The 23,077-nt window shown below is 44.7% G+C and overlaps 2 protein-coding genes across 3 annotated transcripts in view; both read right to left on the bottom strand.

The window, feature by feature from the left end:
- Window positions 1-281: 281 nt before the first annotated feature.
- On the bottom strand, window positions 282-3,966 carry Hmgn2 (high mobility group nucleosomal binding domain 2). The gene is made up of 6 exons (XM_047519729.1): window positions 3,755-3,966; window positions 2,863-2,907; window positions 2,647-2,676; window positions 2,286-2,336; window positions 1,591-1,686; window positions 282-1,202 (listed from the first exon to the last, which is right to left on the bottom strand). The coding sequence occupies exons 1-6, from the start codon at window positions 3,767-3,769 to the stop codon at window positions 1,167-1,169; spliced, it is 273 nt and encodes a 90-aa protein (XP_047375685.1). The 5' UTR covers window positions 3,770-3,966; the 3' UTR covers window positions 282-1,166.
- A 1,430-nt stretch (window positions 3,967-5,396) lies between these two features.
- Window positions 5,397-23,077, bottom strand: part of Dhdds (dehydrodolichyl diphosphate synthase subunit) — a 33,506-nt gene continuing 15,825 nt past the window's right edge. Inside the window, exons 7-9 of one of the 2 annotated variants that reach the window (XM_047523392.1) lie at window positions 17,946-18,060; window positions 15,622-15,729; window positions 5,397-7,388 (exon numbers count right to left, since the gene is read on the bottom strand). In XM_047523392.1, the coding sequence (XP_047379348.1) occupies window positions 7,152-7,388; window positions 15,622-15,729; window positions 17,946-18,060 (460 nt within the window). In that variant the 3' untranslated portion in view covers window positions 5,397-7,151. Of the gene's footprint in view, window positions 7,392-15,621; window positions 15,730-17,945; window positions 18,061-23,077 lie in introns of both variants that reach the window. The other variant, XM_047523383.1, reaches the window with a different exon arrangement.

Raw genomic sequence — 23,077 nt, forward strand, 5'->3', positions numbered from 1 at the left:
TCGGCTACCAGGCCAAAACTTAAAACCACCAAAAGATCATGTAAAAACACTTCAGGGACTGCTTGTACATGATCTTGTGTCAGAAACCACTTCTCTACCTACAGCCTCTCAAATCTACTCCTGGGATCCTTCAACTCCACCTACACTGTGTTTTGGAGACAGAGCCATGAAAGATACAGGACAATAAATGGAACCTCTACAACTCACACCAGAATGCATCCAGTCTCAAAGAGACTTGGAGAAGCCAGGTTCCCCATGGTGGGAAAAGATCAGAGGCAGCATTCCAAGCCAAACTGTATCCAGCTTTATTAAAGATACTTTTCATAAACAATCATGGTATTTCAGGCAGGACATGGGCAGACAATCGTTAACAGTATACAACAACTTTCAAACTCCCTTCTTCGATGGACTACCAAAATCAGAAAGCCACTATAAAACCCAATGAAATCTTCATTTGATGCTCTGAATAGGGAAAGTTTAGAGTGAGGGTTGACATTTCACATTTAGCATGTTGTTTAACAACTTTTCACAAGCCGACCCTGACTTTCAGGAAATGAAATGAAAATGGCAAAAATTATTAATCTGAAGATCCACAATCTAGAAAAGGAACTGCTGCTCTTCTGAGGGACAATATCTCAATGATGTCACTGGGAAGTCCAGATTGCCGACACACTGGTAAAACCAATTGTTGGGAGACAGGTCCCAACAGGTCTGAGTGTAGGGGAGTTAAGTCTATGCCGATGGCAGAGAGGGAGAGGAGGACATAAGATGAATTTGAGTTTTTCCATACCACAAGGCGTTTGTGCCAAGGTGGCTATGTGTGCCAACATCAGGGAATCCCTCCTCTTGGGAGCCAAGAGGAAGTCTCTCAAAACTAGCAGGGGAAGGTGTTTTCCCCCACAGCAATCCAGCTTTGGAGACATTCTACTAGTGACGTATGCGCCTTCCCCTGAAAACAATAATGAAGTGTTCTGTGTGCTAACAACATAGCTTTAAAAAAAAAAAAAAGGAAAAAAAAAAGAAAAAAAGAAAAAAAAAAGGAAAAAAAAAAGGAAAAAAAGAAAAAAAGTAAAACAAAATTCTGCATTTTTATAAAACTTGATAAAAAATAGTATTTCAAACTGTACAGTCACCAGAAGTACACAGTTATCAAAAATGCACACACTTCACTTGGCATCTCCAGCACCTTCAGCTTTCTGTGCCTACAAGAAAAACAGACAGTTTTAAAATCCACGTGTTGCATTTATCTATGTTCCCATGCACCTACAGCATCACTCTGGACAAAGGTCAGGTCTTGGGTGCTTTGATACCGAGACTCAGCACTTCTTTAGACAGTGGCTTACTACATAACTTTGCTAAGTCACCTCCCCTTTGAACCTAATTGTACAATTGGGGAAGAAGACACAAGACTGCAACACAGTGCCCTTGAACTGATGTCAGAGATTTTTTTTAAGAACCCAGAATTTAATAGGAAGATCATGACATACTCGGATCGATATAAACATTTTTTTAAAAAGGGGCAACAAAAAGTTTTGGGATCAGTAACTGATTCAATGACAGACCTAATAAAAAGTGAAAAGACAAGTGTACCTGGTCTGTTTTGGCATCTCCATTTTCTGCAGGGTTATTCCCATCCTTGCCAGCGTCGGCTTTTCCCTTTTTCCCTTTGGGTACCTTCTCTCCCTTCTAAAAAGGGGGAAAAACAGAACTGTTTATCCCCATGAATACTTATCAAAGCATAGTCTGTGAAGTTCTGCACAAGGTAGGGCTGTTTATACATACCCAACCACCCATTATCAAAAATCACACTGAATTAGAGAACTCTTTGGAGGTACTATGGATTGAACACAAGCCAGGCAAATATCTACTAATACACTACATCTCCACAGTCCCCCACCTTTAAATTTCATTTTGAGATAGGGTCTAAGTTGCTGAGGCTAGTTTCAAACTTGTAATCCTCCTGCCTCATCCTCCCAAGTAGCTGGGATTATGAGTGTGTACCACCATGCTGTGCTGTGAAGTTCAGCATATAACAATTCATGTCCAAGTGTAAATATTAGAAAGAAACAGACCAAACACTTGGGTGTTAACGTTCAAGTGCGGAATTTTTTGTCAAACTGATGACAGAAACCAATTCCACAAATATCAGGGACAAGGCAAGCAAACAAAAGTTTATGACTTCCACTGACAGGGTAACCATTATGCTGAATTAGGTTAAGGTAGAGAAGTACAGTTCTCTTTCTGTGAAAATTATCAATTCCAGTGTTAGCATCATTACCACTTACCTTTGCAGGGGCCTTTTTAGGCTTGGGCTCTGGCTTTGGAGGAGCAGGTTTCTTATTTTGGCAAGCAAGGGGAAAGAAGAGAATATTAGTACAGCAAACCAAAGAAAACCCACAACCAAATCAGTACCAATCAGTTTCTCTTACTAGTTTTTGTGGCTGATTTCTTTCAGAATATCAAGACAAATACATCCCACTTTGGTCACCAGAACTTCACCACCAGTGAACTCCGCAGTCTAATAGTCCAAACTAGAGTAGAACACTCACTAGCCTCTAACCATAATTCACCAGATGCAAAAGGAAGTTTTTCAATGCCTTTTAGTCTCAGGAATAAATATGAAAAAATTGGAGCATATATACTTACAGCAGACAACCTTGCTGATCTTCTCTGTGGCTATGGAAATAAAAGTGAAGAAAGTTAGGAAAATGAGTAAAAGTTTTGTGCCAATCTGTTCTATCCTACACCAAGTGAAGACAAATTCAAGACAAGAATTGTAGTTGAATATCACCATAGGAGTCCTGTGGCCTTTTTTTGTCCAAGATTTCCTACCAATTCCCCAAGAGAATAAATAATACATACTTCATCCTTCACCTTGGCTTTATCTCCTTTAGCATCCCCTTCAGCCTATAAAACAAAGACAAAAGAACACGTTTCTGAGGTGTTTCTCGGAACTTAACAGAGTTCTGGGGGGAAAAAACAAAAATGAAAAGTCACAAACTTTCTGAGACACGTCTGCCTAGCTTCCATGCAAGAAGCCGAAGTACTGAGCAGGCTGTAAGCTTGCTCGCTCAAGCCCGAGGCGTGCTCGGAGCAACCGGCCCAAACCCCAGCGGGGCCGGCGCCACAGCTCCAGGCTGGAGCAACAGCTGCAGATGGTGCAAACAAACCCCTCCGGAGGCGGAGCCGAGCGCCGTTGCTATGGCAGCCGTCGAAGGCGGGAGAGAGGCGCGCGCAACCCGGGGAACTCGTGGGCGGCGGCGCGCCCGCGCGCGCGGAGCGCGTGGGCGGGAAGAGGCGGAGCCACACCGTCCCGGCCCCGCCCCCGGGAAAGTGGCCCCGCCCCCTCGCGGCGGCGGTTTTTTGGCGGCAGCGCGTTCCCCCGCCCGCCAACCCTGAACGCCGCCTTCCCGCCCTTTCGAGTTTGAATCGCCCGCCCGCTGGGAGAAGGGAGGGGGCCTGGCGGTGGGGGAAGGGGCGCCGGGCGGGCGCGACGCGCCCGAGGAGAGTGGGATAAACAGCCGCCAACATGGCTCCTCCCGCCGTGGACGCCGCTCCTCCAATATGGCCTCTGGCGCCTGCGGGCAGCGGCGCCGCGCAGGGTTAGCCCGAGGCCGCCCACCCTGCCTCGAGCTCCGCGTTGCCGGCTGCGCCCGCTCTGGCCTGAGCCAATTCCCGCGCCCCGAGGCGAGGCGGTGGCGGGCGGCAGCGGTGGCAGTGGCGGCTCGGCGCCTGCGGCCCTCGCGCCACGTACCTTTCTCTTGGGCATGGTGGCGACGGCGGTGGGACGCAGGCGCTGGACGCGGGGATGCAGCGGCGCGCGGCTTTGGTCGGTCCGGGGGTCGTTCTCGCCTCTTCTTCTTCACACTGCTCAGGCTCCGGGGGGTTTATAAAGTTTTTATAGCGCTGGGAGCCCCGGACCGGTTAGAACCGGATTTCACCTCCCGCCGCCGCTCATTGGCCCAGCTGGGGTCACGTGGGCGGGGTTTAAACTCACCTCCTCTGGAGGGAGTGAGGAGGGGGGTGTGGGGGGAGGGCGCGCGAGACGGCGGCGCGCCGAGGGGGTGGGGGCGCAGTGGGGGAGGCGCGCGTCTAAGGCAATAAATGAGGAGGGGCCCTCGAGTCGGCGGGCTATGCGTTCGCTCCCGCCAAGAGCTGGCTTTTGCAAACTACCAAGTTCCTTCCACCTTATGCAACCGAGCTACCCACTTCTCTAAGCCGTGCGACATTCAGGGCGCATCTCAGCCGCTTTCCTTCCTGCTCCCTCTGGGGGCCCCAGAAGAGGGGTTTGCGAGGCCTGGCCGCGCCGCCCTACTCCACTGGAGGCGGGAGGAGGCTCGCCGCTTGAGGCACAGGCTGCTGCTCCGGGGGCCAAGGCTGACGCTCAAGTGGGAAGAGAGAAGGCCAGCTTGGCGCAGCTGGACGAGCATCCTTCCGAGCTGCCACTTCGGGGAAGCCCTTCGAGCGCCTCACCTGAAAGGCGGTCCACTCGAGGTGGGGTGAGGGTTCGAGGGGGAGACTTCTCACGTAGAGATGCCTTTCGGGTGCTGCGGGGCAGGTAGGAGCTGTCCTTTCAGCACCCGTTGCTCAGCCGCCTCCCCAAATGCTAACGAAGCCCCCCCCCCCCGCCCCCAGCCTGTGGGTTGACTCCCGTAGGTCCCTGCATGAACAGACATCAGAACCCTGGCACTGAGTGACAGCGAATGGCCACCAAGAAGGCCTGAGAGCACTCCCCTCCCCCTAAGCACTGCCCGTCTTAGATACATCTAGCCCAGCTGCCCCCACCGGACGCGGCCACCAAGCCTGGGCGCTGCAGACACCGCAGCTGGCGAAATCCCTCCTTCCACACTGTCAAGCTGGTTTCCTTTCACTTGCGAGAGAGGAAGGGGGTGGCAGAAAGCGTCTGGGGATTAAGAAACAAGTAGAGGAACAGGTGCTGTGATGGCAAAAGGGTTCTTCCAGTGTCCCTCAGCTCAAAGCCAGGGGTCCTGGAGCTAGCCAAGCGCACCGGAGGGTGGGTAGGCAATTGCAGCAGCAAAACAAGGTTTTCTTCCGTTGCAGTTACACGTCTTAACATCTAAGAATTTTAAAAATTCTATTTGAGACCCAGGAGAACACAAGAACAGGATAAATATCCTCAAAAAAGGGATCTGGCTCACAGGTGGGAGGACACATAAATAGGACCCACCTGATTTCGTGAGGCAAGGGTTGGTTTGTACAAATACCAGGAGAAAGGAAACAACCAGGAGTTCAAGTCAAGTATTCTGCAGCCCTTGTTCCTGGGCAGTCGTGGGCCTTCTGCCTCTTTCCTTACCATCCCCACAGTGCCTCCTGGGGCAGCTCCTCCCTAACTCCACCCAGTGTACCTTTCCCAGAATACAGGACCTCAGGCCAAGGAGAGATACCAGTTTCATTAATCACCTCTACCCCAGTCTTGAAGGAGTCAGAGAAAGGAGACAGGACTCAACATTCACGCTCACAGGGCAGATTCCGTTTGCTGCCTCCAGCCCCTCATTCCCGCCTTAATTGTAGGGCTCCCCATTATGGCCGCATAATTCATGCCTCCCTAATTAAGGCTGTCAACAGCCCCATTGTAAAGCTGGAAAATGTACAGCACCTGCTCTCTGGGAACCCCGTGCCAGGGATTTGTAGTGGGGAGTGCCAGGTGTATAGGGGGCCTTGCCAAAGTGTGTTGATTGGCTTCTCAATGGCAGTGTCTGGCATTTATGCTCAATTCTGGGAGCAGGAATGGCCAAGGGGTCTCTACTGCCAGGTATCTAGGTGCAGAAAGGGAGGAGGGAACTAGAATATAGAAAATTTAGGGGTCTAAAGAGTACACTCCACACAGCTTGCAGGATCCCACCTCTCTCCTGGAAGGAAGTGCCGGGAAACAGCTTGCAGAGAGTAAAATGAGAAGACTAGAGTAGCATTCGGTTGGCATTACTGGTTGGTCCTTGCTGCTCTGGGGCCCCTAAAACACGGAGTTGCTCAGGCAGACAGCTCTTCAAAGGCACTAATCCGCTCCGCAGCTCTGCAGAGATGCCTGGCAGGGGGAGGTAAGGAAAAGGACATAGCCTTGACTCTGTGCTCTTCCTGCTGGGCAACCTTGGCCCTCTCTGCCTGTGAGGGCCTGGAACACGTTTTGCCATGCTGAGAATAAATCATCTTGGGGCCTACTTAGGGAGCCAGGTCAAAGAGCTGTGAGAAGCCTTAAAGAGTGGAAGTAGGAATCAAGAGTTTGAGATGGCGAGGTCTGGAGGCAGTCAGTTGGGAAGATATGTATATTCTGTATGTCCTGATGTGTCACAGGGAAGGAAGCTGGTGTGGGATTAGACTCACCAGGGCCTATAGGCCTGTTACCCTGTAGCCATGGAGGGGGCCAGTCTCACTGGGGAGTGGAACCTGGCCCCGTGCCCCGCAAGAGGAGGGGAAAAGCTTGTGTGGGCTGAGTCGACAATAGGTAATTGGATTGTAATCACCCGCCTGGCTTCCGAGCGCCATTGGGGGCGCTGAGCCTTTCAGTGAGCAATCAGTACTGCATGGTGGGAGGGGGTAGAGATTCAATAGCAAATCCCAGGTGGAGAGCCAAGGGGAGGAGCAGCAGATGGGCAAATTTCTCTGTCTCTCCCGCCCCTTTCTTCCATGCCCAAATAACACTGGCTGCCTATTAGCTGTTTACCAGCAGATACAAGGTAGAGCCAAATCTTTTGTGAAAGTCAGGTGGAGGGCTACGATGGATGGGTAAAGGGCCAGGACTTGGAGAGACCTCTTTGCTGCCATTCTGTGTGCTGAAGGATGTGCTGGTAGAAAAACAGCATCCAGAATACAAGTGGTGGTGGCAAAGGTGAATGGAGCAAGCAGTCAATGAACTGGGGTTCCCTGCTCTCCAAACCTACTGGTGTACTGGGTTTAGTGTTCTTGTGGGAGTCTCACCTTTAGTCCTCCCAAGTGGTCACTGTCCCAGGCAGTCCAAGGGTATCTATAGCCAGCAGAATTGGCCTTGGGGGCTCCCCTACCAATCAAGGGGAATGTAATTCATCACTTGGAGGGGGGTGCCTTTCACCCCTCAAAAAAAGGGTGAGGAGGAGAGAAAGGGGAGCGGGGCCCAGAAGGCTAGAGGGCAGGGCAAAGTGGCAGGCTGCCAGCCTCATTCAGGCTGATGCAGTGCCCAGACGTGCCAACCAGTTAGCCCGCTTGAGTTCCAAGGCCTGCAGGAAGCCTTGGACTCGCTCTTCTCGTCTGGCTGAGAGTTTGTGCAAGCGTGTCCGTCGGAGCTGGGCGTCCCCACTGGCCTGGAGCCCCTCTCGCAGCAGCTGCTCTGTCACTGCAGCCTGGTCCCTCTCCAGCTGGTGCCTCTTCAGTTCCTCTGCATACATGTCTCGGGCCTTCTGCTAGAGAAAAGTGGGGTTTGGGGTAAGGAGATCATGTTTAGGTGTGGGCAGAACTGGGATGGAGGAAGTAGGGTGGGGCACAGGGTAGGTCAAGTGGAGCAGCACTATTGAATCTGGACCAGCTTTGGAAAGTTTTGGGAATAGGTGTGCAGGAGGTGTTGCCCACATGGTACAGGTGGGGCAATGGCAGTTATGGGTCCATCTTGGTTTGTTTTGTGTGGCAGAATCTGTATTTCTCAATTCTTCTCAGGCTTGCACTTGAAAGGGAACCAGAAAAATGTGGATCTGACTTCTGATTTCCCCACCAACTAGCTTCGTGGCTTTGGGTAAATCCTTTCCTAACCTCATTTCTTCATCTGTAAAGTGGGGGTTGTGCCTACCTTGAAGAGTGGTTTTAAGGATTAGAGATAATATATGCAAAATCCTCTTTAGCATATTAGCAGACTCTCAGATAGAAACAGCAATTTTACATGTTGTCTATTGTTTGCTGCAAGGAAGGGTTCTATTCCTGTCTGGGGTACTATTCATTAGGTCACTTCCTGTGGTCTCCCAGATTACTCTTGGGGTGCCATCCATCCAATTCCCTGAGCAAGTTTTCAGCTCCATATTGACCTTCTGTGTGAAGACAGGCCTGCCTCTTCCAGCAAATGGCCTTTCTGTGAACATTGAGAAGCAGGTTCCATTCTCTTCGGTTACTTATTGCATCTTCCTAGAACAGGTGTTAGTGTCCAGAGTTCACATTTTCTGTTAGAAAAGAAGTCCTTGAAGACTCCAGAGTGGCCCCAGATCTCCTGGAGCCAGTTCTGACACCAGGTGCAATCATAGTCCCTGGCAGTACGTCTTAGACCTTGAGTGTATGTCTTTAGACAAATCACACACTCCTAGAGGGCAAAGACTGTACTTTTTCCTTTGGCACTTGGGGTACCTTCTATATGTAAAACAATCACCTGCCCACATGATCCTAGGAGGGAAGGGAGGATGCTCCTGGCACAGGAGGAGAAAATCCCTTTGGAGCAGAACCAGGGCCTGGCTGTGCCACACTGATGCTCTCTGTTGTTGCTGCCAGTATGGCTGGTCAATGGCGCCTTCGCACCAGAGCTCCTCCTACCAAGCCTTTTTCATGAGTGAGCAACTAGGTGTTCCTACAGGACACGTCTAGATATCTCAAACACCGATGACCCTTGCCATGTTCTACCCTGTATTTTGGTACCTTGTGTTCATGTCTTTGATCTAATCAAGGGCACTCTTTGAGCTCCTTCACTGTCCTTTTTTTCCAAATGGTACTGGGGATTGAACCCAGGAGTGCTTTACCACGGAGTTATATCCCCAGTCCTTTTTATTTTTTGAGACAGCGTCTTGCTAAGTTGCTAAGGCCAGCCTCAAACTTGTGATCCTCCTGCCTCAATCTGAGTAGCTGGGATTGCGGGTGTGAGCCACTGCATCAGGCTTTAAAGAATATCCAAGGGGCTGGGAATATAGCTTGGTTGGCAGAGTGCTTGCCGCATAAGCACAAGGCCCTGGGTTCAATCCCCAGCACCACAAAAAAAAAAAAAAAAAAAAAAAAAGAATATCCTACACATCACTTTTATCTGTTTTCTCACAATGGAGTTGTGAGGGAGGTTCAGAGTAGAGAAAAAGTTTGCTAAGATCTCTCAGCAATAAAGGTCTTCTGTATGAACAAAGATGACAAAGGAGGCAGAGCACAGTAGCCCATGCCTACAATCCCAGCAGTTTGGGAGGCAGAAGGATCACAAGTTCAAGGTCAACCTGGAAAAATTAGTGAGACCCTGTCTTAAAATAAGAAAAAGGACCAGGTATTGTTTTTTAAATATAATTTTATTTTGGGGTATTGGGGATTGAACCGAGGGGTGCTTAAAGCTTAGCCACACCTCCAACCCTTTTTGTTTTTTGAGAAACTTTGGGCCTCACTATGTTGCTAAGGCTGACCTTGAACTCTCAGTTCTCCTGCCTCAGCCTCCTATATGGCTGGGATTATAGGCATGTGCCACTACGACCAACCAGCAGGATTGGGGAATGTAGCTCCAAAAAAAAAAAAAAAAAAAAAAAGACAAAGGAGAATCCTCTAATCTCCTTCCTGTAGGCTTTTGAGTTGTCTCAGGGCATTGAAGGGTACTTCTCTTCTGCTGTTCTGATGAATCACATGAGGAGCTATAAAGACTACAGTTAAGATAAGTTCTCCATCTTGTCCAAGGGCTTTTTCCTGGTCTGGGGTCTACATACAAAACTTTGTTGTAGGTATGAGGATGCACAAGACAAAACCACGAATACAAATACCATAACACAAGGCAAAATGTGGAAGAGGTCATCAGGGAGGCATGAGGTGGGGTCAAGCAAGCTCAGAGAAAGCAATTAGGGTTCATGAAGGTCAAGGAGTAATGAAACATCATGGACAGGCAGAATTTTATTTTTTCTTTCCTAGTACTGGGGATTGAACCCAGGAGTGCCCTACCACTGAGCTACATCCCCAGCACTTCCTAATTTTTAATTTTGGTACTTCTTGCTGGCCTCACACTTGTGATCCTCCTGGCTCAGCAGGAGTTGAAGTCACAGGCATGTGCCACTGCACCCAGCAACAGGCAGAATCTGAGCTGGTCTTTAACCAGTGGGGAGGATTTGGACAGAAGTAGAGTGTATGGAGGGAGGAGAATATTCTGTTAGTGGGAATAACAGGCAAAGTGTCACGAAATGGAAAAGTTTGTTCAGGCCAGAGTGAATCAGCTTAGAGCAAAGATATTTGAGAAGTTCCTGTCCAAAGGATTCTTTCCTCTCTCTAAAGCTAGCTATCTGCAAAATGGGGTAACAGTACCCATCCTGCTGCATTGTTTGAGGAGCAATGAGATAATCCAGCCTAGTGCCTGGATTAACTACCAGCAATTTTATCATGACTGCTACTACATAAGCAAAGTTCTGGCAGGACAGAAAGGATGCGGGGTACCCAGCCCCAGAAGAAGGAAATGCAGAATTGGTTAAAGGCACTTAGTGAGGCTCAGAATTCCCCCAAATAGTGGCTTCTGATGGCATGCTGGCCATGGAGGCTGTAGCCAAGGTAGAGCCTGGCCCCTATTTGCCAGGAATCACATCCTCACTGTGAGGATCACAGAGCTGGGACCACTGCTAACACCATCTGTTACAGCTCATTTCACAGACAAGGACACTAAGGCGAGCTGGGAAGGGATCTGGCCTAGATCTCACAGTTAGTTCCTTTGGTTTCTCCAAGGTAGCATTTTGGGAGGATGATGGAAATGTATCCTGCCTCTATGGATAGGCTGTAATTTCTAGGGTCAAGTGGAGAAGTTCATAATCTGCTTCTAGATACCTGTCTATCCCCATGTGGTCTGGGTCTACTCTCCCAATCCTAGAGGTGCCTTAGAGATTCTTTTCAGGTACTCACCCTCAGAAAACCCAGGCTAACATGTCCTCAAGGTCAGTGTCTCTCTTCCTGACCATATATCTACTGTCTATATAATGATAAATCAAGGGAAGTAAGGGTGTTAGTTCTTTTTTGGGGGGGTGAGAACTAAGTGAACCCAGCAGCACTTGACCACTGAGCTATGTCCCCAGCTCTCTTTGTTTTTAATTTTGGGACAGGGTCTTGCTAAGTTGCTGAAGCTGACCTTGAACTTGCAATCCTACTGCCTCAGTTTCCTGAGTAGCTGGGATTATAGGTATGCACCCCACACCTGAGTGAGTATATTTAATTCCTTCAAAGACTTTTTGTATAGACCTTACACAATCTTGGCACAAGGCTCCAAGAAGCTCACTTTGAGAAATGTGGCCTAATCTATTAATCTAATTTCCTCGTGGACACCAGGCCTCTCTGCTCTGGTTTTCTTCTTGGAAAATCAAGGAACAAGATCCTTCACCACCTTGCTGGTGCCTGGAGAGAGGCTGTAGTTCCTGGGCTTCAAAACATTAGGGACTGTGGTGAGGGTGTAGCTCAGTGGCAAAGTGCTTGCCTGGCACATGCAAGGCCTAGGTTCAATCCCCAGCACTGCCAAAAAAGAAAAAAAGAAGTCAATGAAAAGCCCTCTTTAAAGATACAACCAGCATGCTCAGAGCAGCAGCCTGGGGGCCACACCTGTGATGACTACGTGTATATGGCTTTTCTGGAAACAGGAAAAGTCTGATTAGGGGCCCCAAAACACTTGAAGTTGATCATATTAGACACTACACTTAGCACTTTTCATTTATTAGTTTACTGAATCCTTATCACAAATCTGAGGTGCAGGTATCATAATTGTTATAATTCTCTCGTCTTACAGATGAGGAAAATGACACACTGAGTTGGGCAGATGGCTAAATAGGCAGTGCTGTGATTCAAAATGCCCATGACAACAGCTCAAGCTCTTAACTTCTCCTGAGAATACAGTGACTACATTAAGAGCACTGTGAGCACAATGGTTGATCAGCCTGAGGTAAACTGTGACCAGTGCACTGAAGGAAATTCTGGGGGAATACATATCTTCTATATCTACACTATCAGGCTTGGAGTGTAGGTGGACAAACACCTTTTGCTCATCTCTATTCACCCACCTTGAGCCCTCATGGAACCATCATTCATGCAAACTGAGGACCAGGTGCTCTGAACTAACAACAGACCTCTTAAACAATGCTTAAATCTGCTTTCCAGTCTATATAATCCAGAGTAGATTCCACTAAAGATGTATCATCAGAGAACTGTGTGCCAGGTACCTGAATTAATTTCTTTTTTTGGGGGGCAGGGGTAGTGTCACCTTGATATACTTAGTTTCATTTGTTTCTGCTCTTTTTTTCCCTCTTCTTTTTTTTTCTTTTGGCTAGGGGGCAGTAGTAGGAGTGAACTCAGGGGCATTCGGCCACTGAACTATATCCTCAGCCTTTAAAATTTTATTTGTTCTGATTAGTTATACATGATAGTAAAATGCATTTTGACACACCAAAAAATAAGTGGAGTATAACTTCTCATTCTTCTGGCTGTGTACGATGCGGAGTTACAGCAGTCGTGCAATCATATATGCACACGGGTAATAATATCCGGTTCATCCTACTGTCATTCCTACTCCCATACTCCCTCCCCTCCCTTCATGTTATGGTTTAGATGTGAGGTGTCCCCAAAAGCTCATGTGTGACACAATGCAAGAAGGTTCAGAGGAGAAATGATTGGGTTGTGCGAGTCTTAATCCAATCGGTGAATTAATCCCCTGATAGGGATTAACTGAGTGGTAACTGAAGTGGTAGAGTGTGGCTGGAGGAGGTGGGAATTGGGGTTGTGGCTTTGGGGTACATATTTGTATCTGGCAAATGGAGACCTCTCTTTCTCTTTCCAGATCACCATTTGAGCTGCATCCCTCTGCCACACTCTTCCACCATGATATTCTGCCTCACCTCAAGACCTGAGAAATGGACTCTGCTGTCTATAGACTGAGACCTCTGAAACTGTGAGCCCTTGAGTAAACTTTTCCTCCTCTACAACTGTTCTGGTCAGGTCTTTTAGTCACAGCAGCAAAAAAGCAGATTAAAACTTCCCTCTGTCTAATTCAAAGTACCTCTATTCTTCCCTAGCCTCCCATTCTTTTAAAATTTTGAAACAGGTCTGGCTAAGATGCTCAGACTGGCCTCAGAATTATACCAATTACCTCAGCCTCTCCTGAGATCAGGTATGTACAACCACACCCAGTGCTGGGTTTTTTTTTTTTTTTTTTTTTTTTTTTTTGTACCAGGGATTGAACTCAGGGACACTCAACTACTGAGCCACATTCCCAGCCCTATTTTGTATTTTATTTAGAGACAGGGTCTCACTGAGTTGCTTAGTGCCTCACTTTTGCTGAGGCTGGCTTTAAGTTAATGATCCTCCTGCCTCAGCCTCCTGAGCTGCTGGGATTACAGGCATGTGCTACCATGTCCAGCCCCATTGCTATTTTTGATTTAATTTCATTTTTATCCCCTGCCTTCAGTCCTCCCCTGCCCAACTGCCACTACCCTACCTAGATGCACATCTCTCTCACCTGACTGTGGCAGAAATTTTGTCTCTCACCTCTGAGTCCTGCGCCTGAAACTCCTAAGTGATTTTTACTAAATATCAATCAGATCCTGTCATTCCCATGATTAAGGCCTTCAGTGTTGTTTCCATGGCTTACCAAGCTCTGCATCATCAGAAGTCTGACCACCTCCAGTCACATGCCTCCCACTTAGGCACAGTGGCCTCTTAGATTGTTCTGCCAAGACTCCAACTTTACAACCTCAAGTACCCTGCATTCATTCCTCTATTACCTTAGCACATCACTCTGTGTATTCTTCATTGGCTTATTATAATCAGAAATTATCTATTTGTTTACTTGTTTATTGTCTGTCTCCAAAACTAGGAATATAAGCTCCATGAAGGCAGAGACCCTGTCTGGCCAGCTAACTGGTGACCCTTCTGTGACTATCTGTGTGCCTGACTTGTTCTAGGAACTCAATAAAGATTTAAAGAGTAGATGAAAACCTGAGGTAACTCCTCTGACAACCATGTGTAAAGTATCTGAGAAACCTGAAATTACTATAAAAGGCTCCTGGGCAGCCAAACTGGAGGTTCATCCACAAGAATATCCATAACAAAAGCTCACACACCAAGCTCCTCTGGGTTTCAGTCTGCTCCTACTTTATACACACAACTCTAACATGCTTGATGAAATGGTTTCTTTGCCTATAGCTGATTTAAAATGGTAAACAGGGTGGGAAGAGAAGAGGGATGCTATCAAAATTAGCCATTGATAGCAGTAGGAAATTAAGGAGGAGAATACAGAAAAATACACAAAAAATCCTGAAGCCAGGTATTTTGGGACCATCTAATTTAGAGAACACAGTCCCACTTTTCCAGAGTGTCACTGTGCCATGAAGTGTTTATGGATGGCGGTTACCATTATCATCAACATTAGCAAGTGCCGGTATCAAAGTTTTCCATCAAAAAGGTTAAAAGTTCTTTGAGGGAGCTTTGGTCATAGGGGAAAATCTGATATTCATTCCTCACTGACTGGATAATTGAGACTTCTGTTTTCCTTTTTACTTGTTCTAAACTACTTCTTTCCTCATATTTTGAGCTTCAATGATCAAACTCATGATCAAATTTTTGTGATTTATTGACTTATACCAGGAGTTCATGGACAAATTTTGGGGATTATGTAAATCCCTTGAAAATATTCTATGTATTTGAGTTATAAGTACAATTCTATGGAAAACTGATCTGAACTTTTTTTTAAGATGGATGATCTATAGCTTTCATTAGATTCCTCCAAAGGGCCCTAAGACTAAGGAGACTGAGAAGCCCTGACTTAACACTATTATTTTTTCCTGGGTCTTATCTCTAAAGACTTACGAAGCAGCAGCAGCAGCTCTGATTTTAAAGTTAAGGTTCCTAGTTTTGTGGCAGTTACTTAGTATGGGACAGTTATAGTCTCTCTACCCATCTGTTTTCACATTTGAAAAATGAAAAATGAGGTCACCAAACCTGTTGGGTTGTTGGACGGCTTAAATAAGAAATGTGTACATGAAATCACCACAGTAGATCCCCAATATGTGAGCCACCACCACCCACTGCCATTATTATTAAGTGTTAATCAGATGCAGGTGACTACCTCCTAATGAAAACCCTTTCAAGATTTCGTGATCAAAACTGAAAGTAGAACTACAAGTCTTGGCACAGAACAGTTCTACGCAATGGAAAGACAGTGCTATTTTATTCTTAACCCTTTCTGGAAAAGGTCTAGATTTTGTATACAAATGTTAAAATTTTTCTGTTTTTTTTTGTTTGGTATGTGTGTGTGTTTTGGCGGTGGTGGTTGTTAAGATAGGATCTTGCTGTGTTGTCCTAGCTGACCTCAAACTCGCACTCCTTCTGCCTCACCCTCTCAGGACTACAGGTATGTATCACTGCACCTAGCTACTATCTTTTTTAAGGCTAATTGTGGTCAATCTCTCTGAGAGACATTATCTTGAGTTTTTAAGAGGTTAGACTTGTACTTTGAACCCACTCTGATCTCTTATTGCATATATGCCTTTGACTAAACCATTTCTCTTCTATTTGCTCATTTGTATAAGGGAAGCTAATAAGACCTACCTCACTGGGTTCTTGGGAGCATTAAATGAGATATATCAACATGCTTATCTGGAGATGCTGGTATATAGCAAGGTGGTCTATCAGTGCTCACCTTTTTTTCAATCCCTTCCAGACAGGCCAGGCTCAAACTCTTACCTGAAGCATGCTATGATTCATCTGGAACTGCAGGATAGCCTCACAGAGATTCCAAAATGTGTATTCTGGCCAAAGAACAGGTTGGAACACTAGGCAGGAGTGGGAGGTCTGGGAAAGATAGGGAAAGGAGAGAATATGGTTCAGTAACATGCTGCTGGGTCAAAATGTTGGTGAGTCTCCCAATGGAGGAACAGGCTGAGCAGGAAGAAGTCCAGAAATGAGATAACACAGGCATCCTGAGCTGCAGCAACTTCCGTGATGGGCCCTGATTCCCTCGCGGACAGGGGGAGGGGTCATCTGAGGCAGTGAGATCACGGGCTTGTGGCAAGCAGAACTAAAACAAGTCTAGATCAACGTCTCTACCAGAATTTTTCTAAGAGCCAATTTTAGGACTATGAAATAGCATGTGGATTATGTTATTGGCTTTTGGCGCTTAGAGGTCATCTGAGAGACAGTGATAAAAGTCAGCAATGAGCAAATGGTAGCTGCCATTGTTTTTTTAAGTAGCAGCAGCATGGTACCATGTTTAATTGAAAGTATGGGTTCTGCAGTCAGATCTGAATTCTGGCTCTATCATTTACCATCTGTTTGAACTGGTGAGCTTTTTAATCTCTTGGGTCTCAGTTTCCTCAAGTATAAAGTTGGATAATAAGAGTATTTGTTAGGGTACTATATAAATTAAATGTACATAAAGTAGAACACAAAGCAAGACAAACTTTAATAATTACTGAACCTCTTTAGAAACTTTTTTCCTCAGAGTGCTGGGATGAAACTCAGGGCCTCACATATGCTAGGCAAACACTCTACCACTGAGCTACATCTCCAGATCTTTTTTTTTTTTTTTTTTTTTTTTTTTTTTTTTGCGGTGCTGGGGATTGAACCCAGGGCCTTGTGCTTGCAAGGCGAGCATTCTACCAACTGAGCTATCTCCCCAGCCCATCTCCAGATCTTTATGTTTTTGGGTTTTTTTTTTTTTTTTTTTTTTTTTGGTGAGTCAAGATTCCAGTAAGTTGCTGAGGCTGGATTTGAACTTGCTACCTCTTGCTTCAGCTCCCAAGTTGCTGGGATTATAGGCGTGAGCCACTGGAACTTTTCAGAGCCACTGCTTGCTACTTTTAGTGGTAAAGAATTCAGTGCCTCATGGCAGGTAACATTAGTTATTAGTTAGTTTGCTATACTAAACCAATGTATTGTTTTCCCCACAATTTATACCATGGTCCCAGGTATTTCTTTGGAATAAATTTGTTTCTTCAAAGTAATATTTTTCCAAATATTTGAAGGCTAGATTAGAGCTATTATTCCACAGGTTTTAATGACTTGTTCAGAGTTTGACCAGTTCTAAGTTTCAAGACAGCAGGGATCATTTCTGACTTGCTCACTGCCATCTATCCAGCACAAAGGAGGAACTCAACTTTTTTTAGGGAATAAACTGTCACCTCTTCCAGACACTATCCTCTTGTTTCTACTAAGACATGAGATTCCTTACTCTCTACATTGGCTTCTTCTGTTAAATCCTTTACTTTACCAATGTGGTTCAGTGCCCAAAGAAAACTCCAAGTGTGATCTTAACAGGAGAGTGGGCCACAGAACTATTAGGTGCACATGATAATTCCTTCAATGTAGCCAATATCTGAAAACATCTTCAGCAGTTCATTGTTAGTTCATAAAGACTGTGGTTCATTCAAATTTCTGGACTTTAACCTTTTGAACTGCTTCCAAGCTGAGTCTTCCTCCAACCTCTCCTTAAATGAAGATTTTCCCTAGACATGCTACCCAGAGATCAAGAAACAGCAAGAACAAACTTAACTGGATATGAGCTTTTTAGGGACCACTTCTGCTGAGATAACTGAGCTAAGAAGCAACAGAAATCCCCTCAGAATGTGGATGTAGTTTAAATCCCTCATGGGCCAAGCCTGCCTACATGTGGCCCTTTATTCTGAAAAGGAAAGGCTGGTAACTGCAAGATCTAGCCCAGAGGTTCTAGGATAGACAGCAGGTCACCAGCATTTCAAGGCCCCATTCCTTGAATAGGGACACAAGTGAGTATTCACTCAGGTTGGGTGGTCTTGAGTTTCCTCTAGGCTGAATGCCTTCTACTTTGGAAAGCAAGAAGCACACAGGTTTGCAAAGCCAGGGGCAGATGAGGAAGGGAAAATAAATGTTACCAGGCATTGCCTGTAGATATTTCTCCAGATTTTAGCCCGTCTCATGTTCCCTGGTCCCAGCATGGCTGAGAGTGGGTACAAACCACTCTCATTCAGTCTATAGGTACGGTGGTAATTCTTAGCCTGACACAAACATACTGGTGATTAGAAATCATATACCTGCCAGAGCAAGAAGTCGCTTAGCCGTACTTCTCCAGAAGTCCGTATCAAGATGTCCGGGTGAGGAGAATGGTTGGTATAGAGGCACTTATCGAGCAGAGACTCAGAGATATCACTAGGGTGAGCAGAAGACAGAAGTACACATTCTTTTTGTAGTACTATTCTGGTGAATTTTCATGCAGAAAAGTTCCAGTTTACAGACCACTATCATACACATGCCAGGGGCTGGGGTTGTGGCTCAGTAGTAGAGCACTTGTCTAGCATGTGTGGAGGCACTGGGTTCCATCCTCAGCACCACATAAAAATAAACAAATAAAATACAGGTATTGTGTCCATCTACAACTAAAAATATTAAAGAAAAAAATACACATGCCAGAGATAGGGATGTAGCTTGGTAGTAGAATTTGCCTATCAGGTGTGAGGCCCTGAGTTTGACACCCAGCACTACAAAAACAAACAACAACAACAACAAAAAACAAACCTTCACCAATATTTCCTGCTACAGAGAAGGCCTCAACAAATGTTTGCTAAATTCACAAATTATTTTATTGGTGCATGGGATCAAACCCAGGGCCTCACACGTGCTAGACAAGTGCTCTACCATTGAGGTACATCCCCAGCTCCATGAATAATTTTAAATCTTCACAATTACATAAGGTATTTATTTTATTGTTTTTGTGTACTAGGGGTTGAATCTAGGGGCACTTTTGTCATTAAGCTACATTCCTAGGCCCCTTTTGTGTTTTATTTTGTAACAGGGTCTAAGTTGCCTGAGCTGGCCTCAATTTGCAATCCTCCTGCTTCAGCTTCCCAAGTATCTGGGATTATAGGTGTGCACCACCATGCCTGGTATGTACAGTATTTCTATCCTCATTTTATAGATAAGGAAACAGTCTTAGAAAAGATGAATAATTTGCCCAAAGTCATTAGCTGCAGGACTAATGGATACACTCTCTACAATTTGTGTTGTCCCTCAAGTAAAATGTTTTTAATAAAAAGCATATACCCTATGATCCAGCAATTTGATGAAATACTACACATTTTTTTTTTTTTAATAAAAATCTAAATGCACCAATTTGGAAAGATGTCCTAGGTCTAAGGTTACCTGGAAAAAGTTTCAGAAGACATACACTGTGGAAAATAAACACATCTCTATACTCAAACACTCACAATACATGCATCAACGTGTGCATGAAGAAGAAAGTCTAAAAAGTCACATGTCATACTATTAACAGTGGGTTGTATAAGAAGTAAGGATGGGAAAACCATCTCTCTTTACTTTATGTACTTTTGTTATTTGAATTCAGTAAAAGGAACGTTTTCAGTTGGACGTATTGGCACATACCTGTAATTCCAGTGACTTGGAAGACAGAGACAGGAGGATCTGAAGTTTGAAACCAGCCTTGGCAATTTAGCAACACCCTATCTCAAAACTAAAAATTAAAGAGAGAGGGGCTGGGGTTGTGGCTCAGTGGTAGAGTGCTTGCCTAGCATGCGTGAGGCCCTGGGTTAGCTTCTCAGCACCACATAAAGATAAAATAAAGGTATTGTGCCCAAATAAATAAATTATATTAAATTAAATTAAATATGTGGGAGGATGTGCCTATGTTCGAGGTAAATGCTATGCCCTTTAAAAAAAATTAAAAAGGGGCTAGGGATGTAGTTCAATGGTAGGGCATCCCTGGGTTCAACCCTCAGTACCACATAAACGAAAGAAAAAGCATTTTTCAAACCTTATTTAAGTCATATGGGTTCTAAAACATTGCAAAAAAAATCCATATTATTCGGGATTTTGTGTGTATGTGTGCTAGGGCCTTGCATATGCTAAGCATACACTTTACCACTGTGCTACACCCCCAGCCCTGAGAATTTTTTTTTTGTACTCGAGATTGAACTAATATGTGCTTTTACCTCTGAGTACACCCCCAGTCCTTCCTTATTTTTTATTGAGACACATCTCACTCAGTTGCTGAGACTGGCCTCAAACTTGCAATCCTTCTGCATCAGCCTCCCAAATCTCTAGGATTGCCACCACACCTGGCATTAACCCTTAGGATTTTAAACAAACAGCAAAATGATCAGTTCTCTTGTTCTATCCCCAGTACCACATAAAAAAAACAAAAAGGGTATTTTTAGAAATTCAGGTAGTGGGCAGCATTCTCATGGAAAAGAAGGTAACACTATAGGAGGAAAACATAAAATGGACAAAATCAAAATGAAACATCTACAGACTTTAAGCAACAAAAATCTACCAATGAGGGGCTGGGGTTGTGGCTCAGTAGTGGGGGTGTGGCTTCCCCAACACATATAAATAAATGAATAAAATAAAGGTCTATCAACATCTAAAAAAAACAATAAATGGCACTTGCTGACAACATGAAAACTCAGAAATATAATATATTAAATAACAGTAAAATATCAGCTTTGAACAAATTAGACCAGTTGACATTTAAAAATCTCAGCAGCAGGTAGGCTGGTGTTATGTCTAATCCTAGCAACTTCAGAGGATGAGGCAGGAGGATCACGAGTTCAAGGTCAGTCTGGAAAATTTAGACACCCTGTCTCAAAATAAAATAAAAAAGGCTGGGGTATAGCTCAGTGGTAAGACATTCCTGAATTTAATCCCCAATACCAAAGTTACTTCCCCAACCAAAAAAATGTGGCAGTCTTGGCAAGAATGGAAAGAAATGGGGATCTCCAGACCCAGAACCTGAGGAAGTAATCCAAAATGCAGATAAGAGTGACACCCAAGGGGTTGGGGAGATAGCTCAGTCGGTAGAGTGCTTGCCTTGTAAGCACAAGGCCCTGGGTTCGATCCCCAGCACCCCAAAAAAAAAAAAAAGTGACACTCAAGAATTTCAGGTTGGGCAGAGCAACTCACAAAGCAAATCTAGAACCATGGTTTCCCATCTGAAGTAGAGGAGCAGGACCTTGCTCTCTACCTGTGTCTTGTGCTTGAGAAAGCAGAATGAAATGTCACTTGGCAGTATGTGATTCCACTAGTATCAAAATGTAGATACCATTCTTGTGGGTGTTCACTGCAAGTTTAGCTTGAATTAAGGGATTTAGGGGACCATTCAATTTAATCACTGCTAGTTTTGAAATGTCTTTGTAAGAATAGATGACACAGATGAAGCAATATGGAAGACTAGAAGATGGGATGACACTTATCTGTGTTCCTATGCACACTATATGAATATTGTTTTATATGGATTTTTATTCACTTTTTAAACAAACTACTTAAGAGTGCCCCTTCAGCTGTCCAGCAAGCATCTGTAGCTTGTACAATGGCAGAATTGGCCAAAGCTTAATGTTGTGACGTGTTTTGAAAATAAAGTATTTTGAAATAATAAAGAAGAATTTCAGGTTGGGGATGTAGCTCAGTGGTAGAGTGGAGTGCTTGCCAAGCATGTACGAGGCTATTGGTTGAATCTCCAACAGTGCACCCAAAAAAAAAAAAAAAAAAAAAAAAAAAAAAAAAAAAAAAATCATTGTGGCATTATTTCTAATAATGAGAAATTAGAACCAGCATACGTTCACAACAAATATAAGAAAGTTAAGATACACTTGGTAACTGGTAAAATAATGTTATTAAGAATTATTAAAAAATGGGACATGGGAAGGTATTATATTATAACATTAAGTGAAAAAAGAATTCAGGATATAAACAGTTTGCAGGGTGATTTCAACTGTTATAAATATTTATGTCATAACTGGATCTTATTTATTTATTTATTGTTACTGGGGACTGAACTAAGCGCCTAGTAGATGCTAGGCAAGCACTCTACTATTGAGCTACATACATAACTCTTTTTATTTTGAGACAAGTTCTCATCAATTTGCTCAAGCTAGCCTTGAACTTATGATTTCCTTGCCTTAGTCTCCCCAGAGGCTAAGCCTAGGGGTGTTTGCCACCTGGCCTGGCTTGCTTGCATTTTTATCTTAAAATAAGTATTTCTGTTTGGGGTAAACTAAAAATTCTGGAAATAGACAGTGGAAATGGTTAGGGATGGGATGTAGTTCAGTGGAAGAGTGTTTGCCTAGCCTGGTTTGATGACACATGCCTGTAATCCCAGTGACTTAGGAGGCTGAGGCAGGAGGATTGCAAATTTGAGACCAGCCTCAGCAACTAAGGAAGGCCTGAAGCAATTTAGTGAGACCCTGTCTCAAAATAAAATATAAAAAGGGCTGAGGTTAAGCACCCCTGGGTATAATCCCCAGTACCCCTTCACCCCACAAAAAGCGTTTGCCTTGCACGTGTGAGATCCCATGTTTGATCCCTGCACCGAGAAAACAAAAAGTAAACTTAATATTATTTAACCACTATTACAAAAACAAGAAGAAATAGAACATCTTCTAGAAAGTAATGGCCACATATATTCAACAAGATAATGGCTTCTCCCTAATAACTATGTGCTTCAGGAGATAACCAACTTCAAGACCTGGGTGGACCTACAATGGAGATAAGGCAACAGCCTCTGGAAGACAGATGTGGCAACAATGAGTACCTGCACGATAGCAAATCTCCTGGCATGAGGAAAAAGGAAGAGTTAAGAACATATCAATGTGTCCCTAGTACCTTCTAGAAGGTACAAAGATACAGAGAAATTTGTCACTTAAAAAAAACAAAAACAAAAACAAAAAAAAAAAACATGGTACTTTGTGTGTGTGATGCTGAGGATCCATCCTGGGCCTTACACATGTGAGGTAAGTACTCAACCACTAATCTACCTTCTCAGTTTTTTTTTTTTTTTTTTTTTTGGATACAGGGTCTCACTTAAGTTGCCGAGTCTGGCCTTGAACTTGTGATCCACCTGCCTAGTCTCCCAAGTAGCTGTGATTACAGGCGTGCACTACTATGCTTGGTAATATAGTACATTTCATAGCATTTAGCTTATAAAGAAAACAGGGGACCATTCTTATCAAGAACATGGGCTTTAAGGTAAGATGGACATCAGCTGGAGTCTAGGCTGTTTCACTTACTAACTTATGTGTCACCGGCTAGGTCAACTGATCTTTGAAAACCTCAGGTAAGGAATGGGGATGCAGCTCAGTGATGGAATGCTTGCTTTGCATGCATGAAGCCCTGGGTTCAATCTCTAGCACTGACAAAATAAAATACAAGTAAAAAT

The sequence above is a fragment of the Sciurus carolinensis genome, chromosome 1, assembly GCF_902686445.1.
Source record: "Sciurus carolinensis chromosome 1, mSciCar1.2, whole genome shotgun sequence".
In the NCBI taxonomy this organism is placed as follows: Eukaryota; Metazoa; Chordata; class Mammalia; order Rodentia; family Sciuridae; genus Sciurus; species Sciurus carolinensis.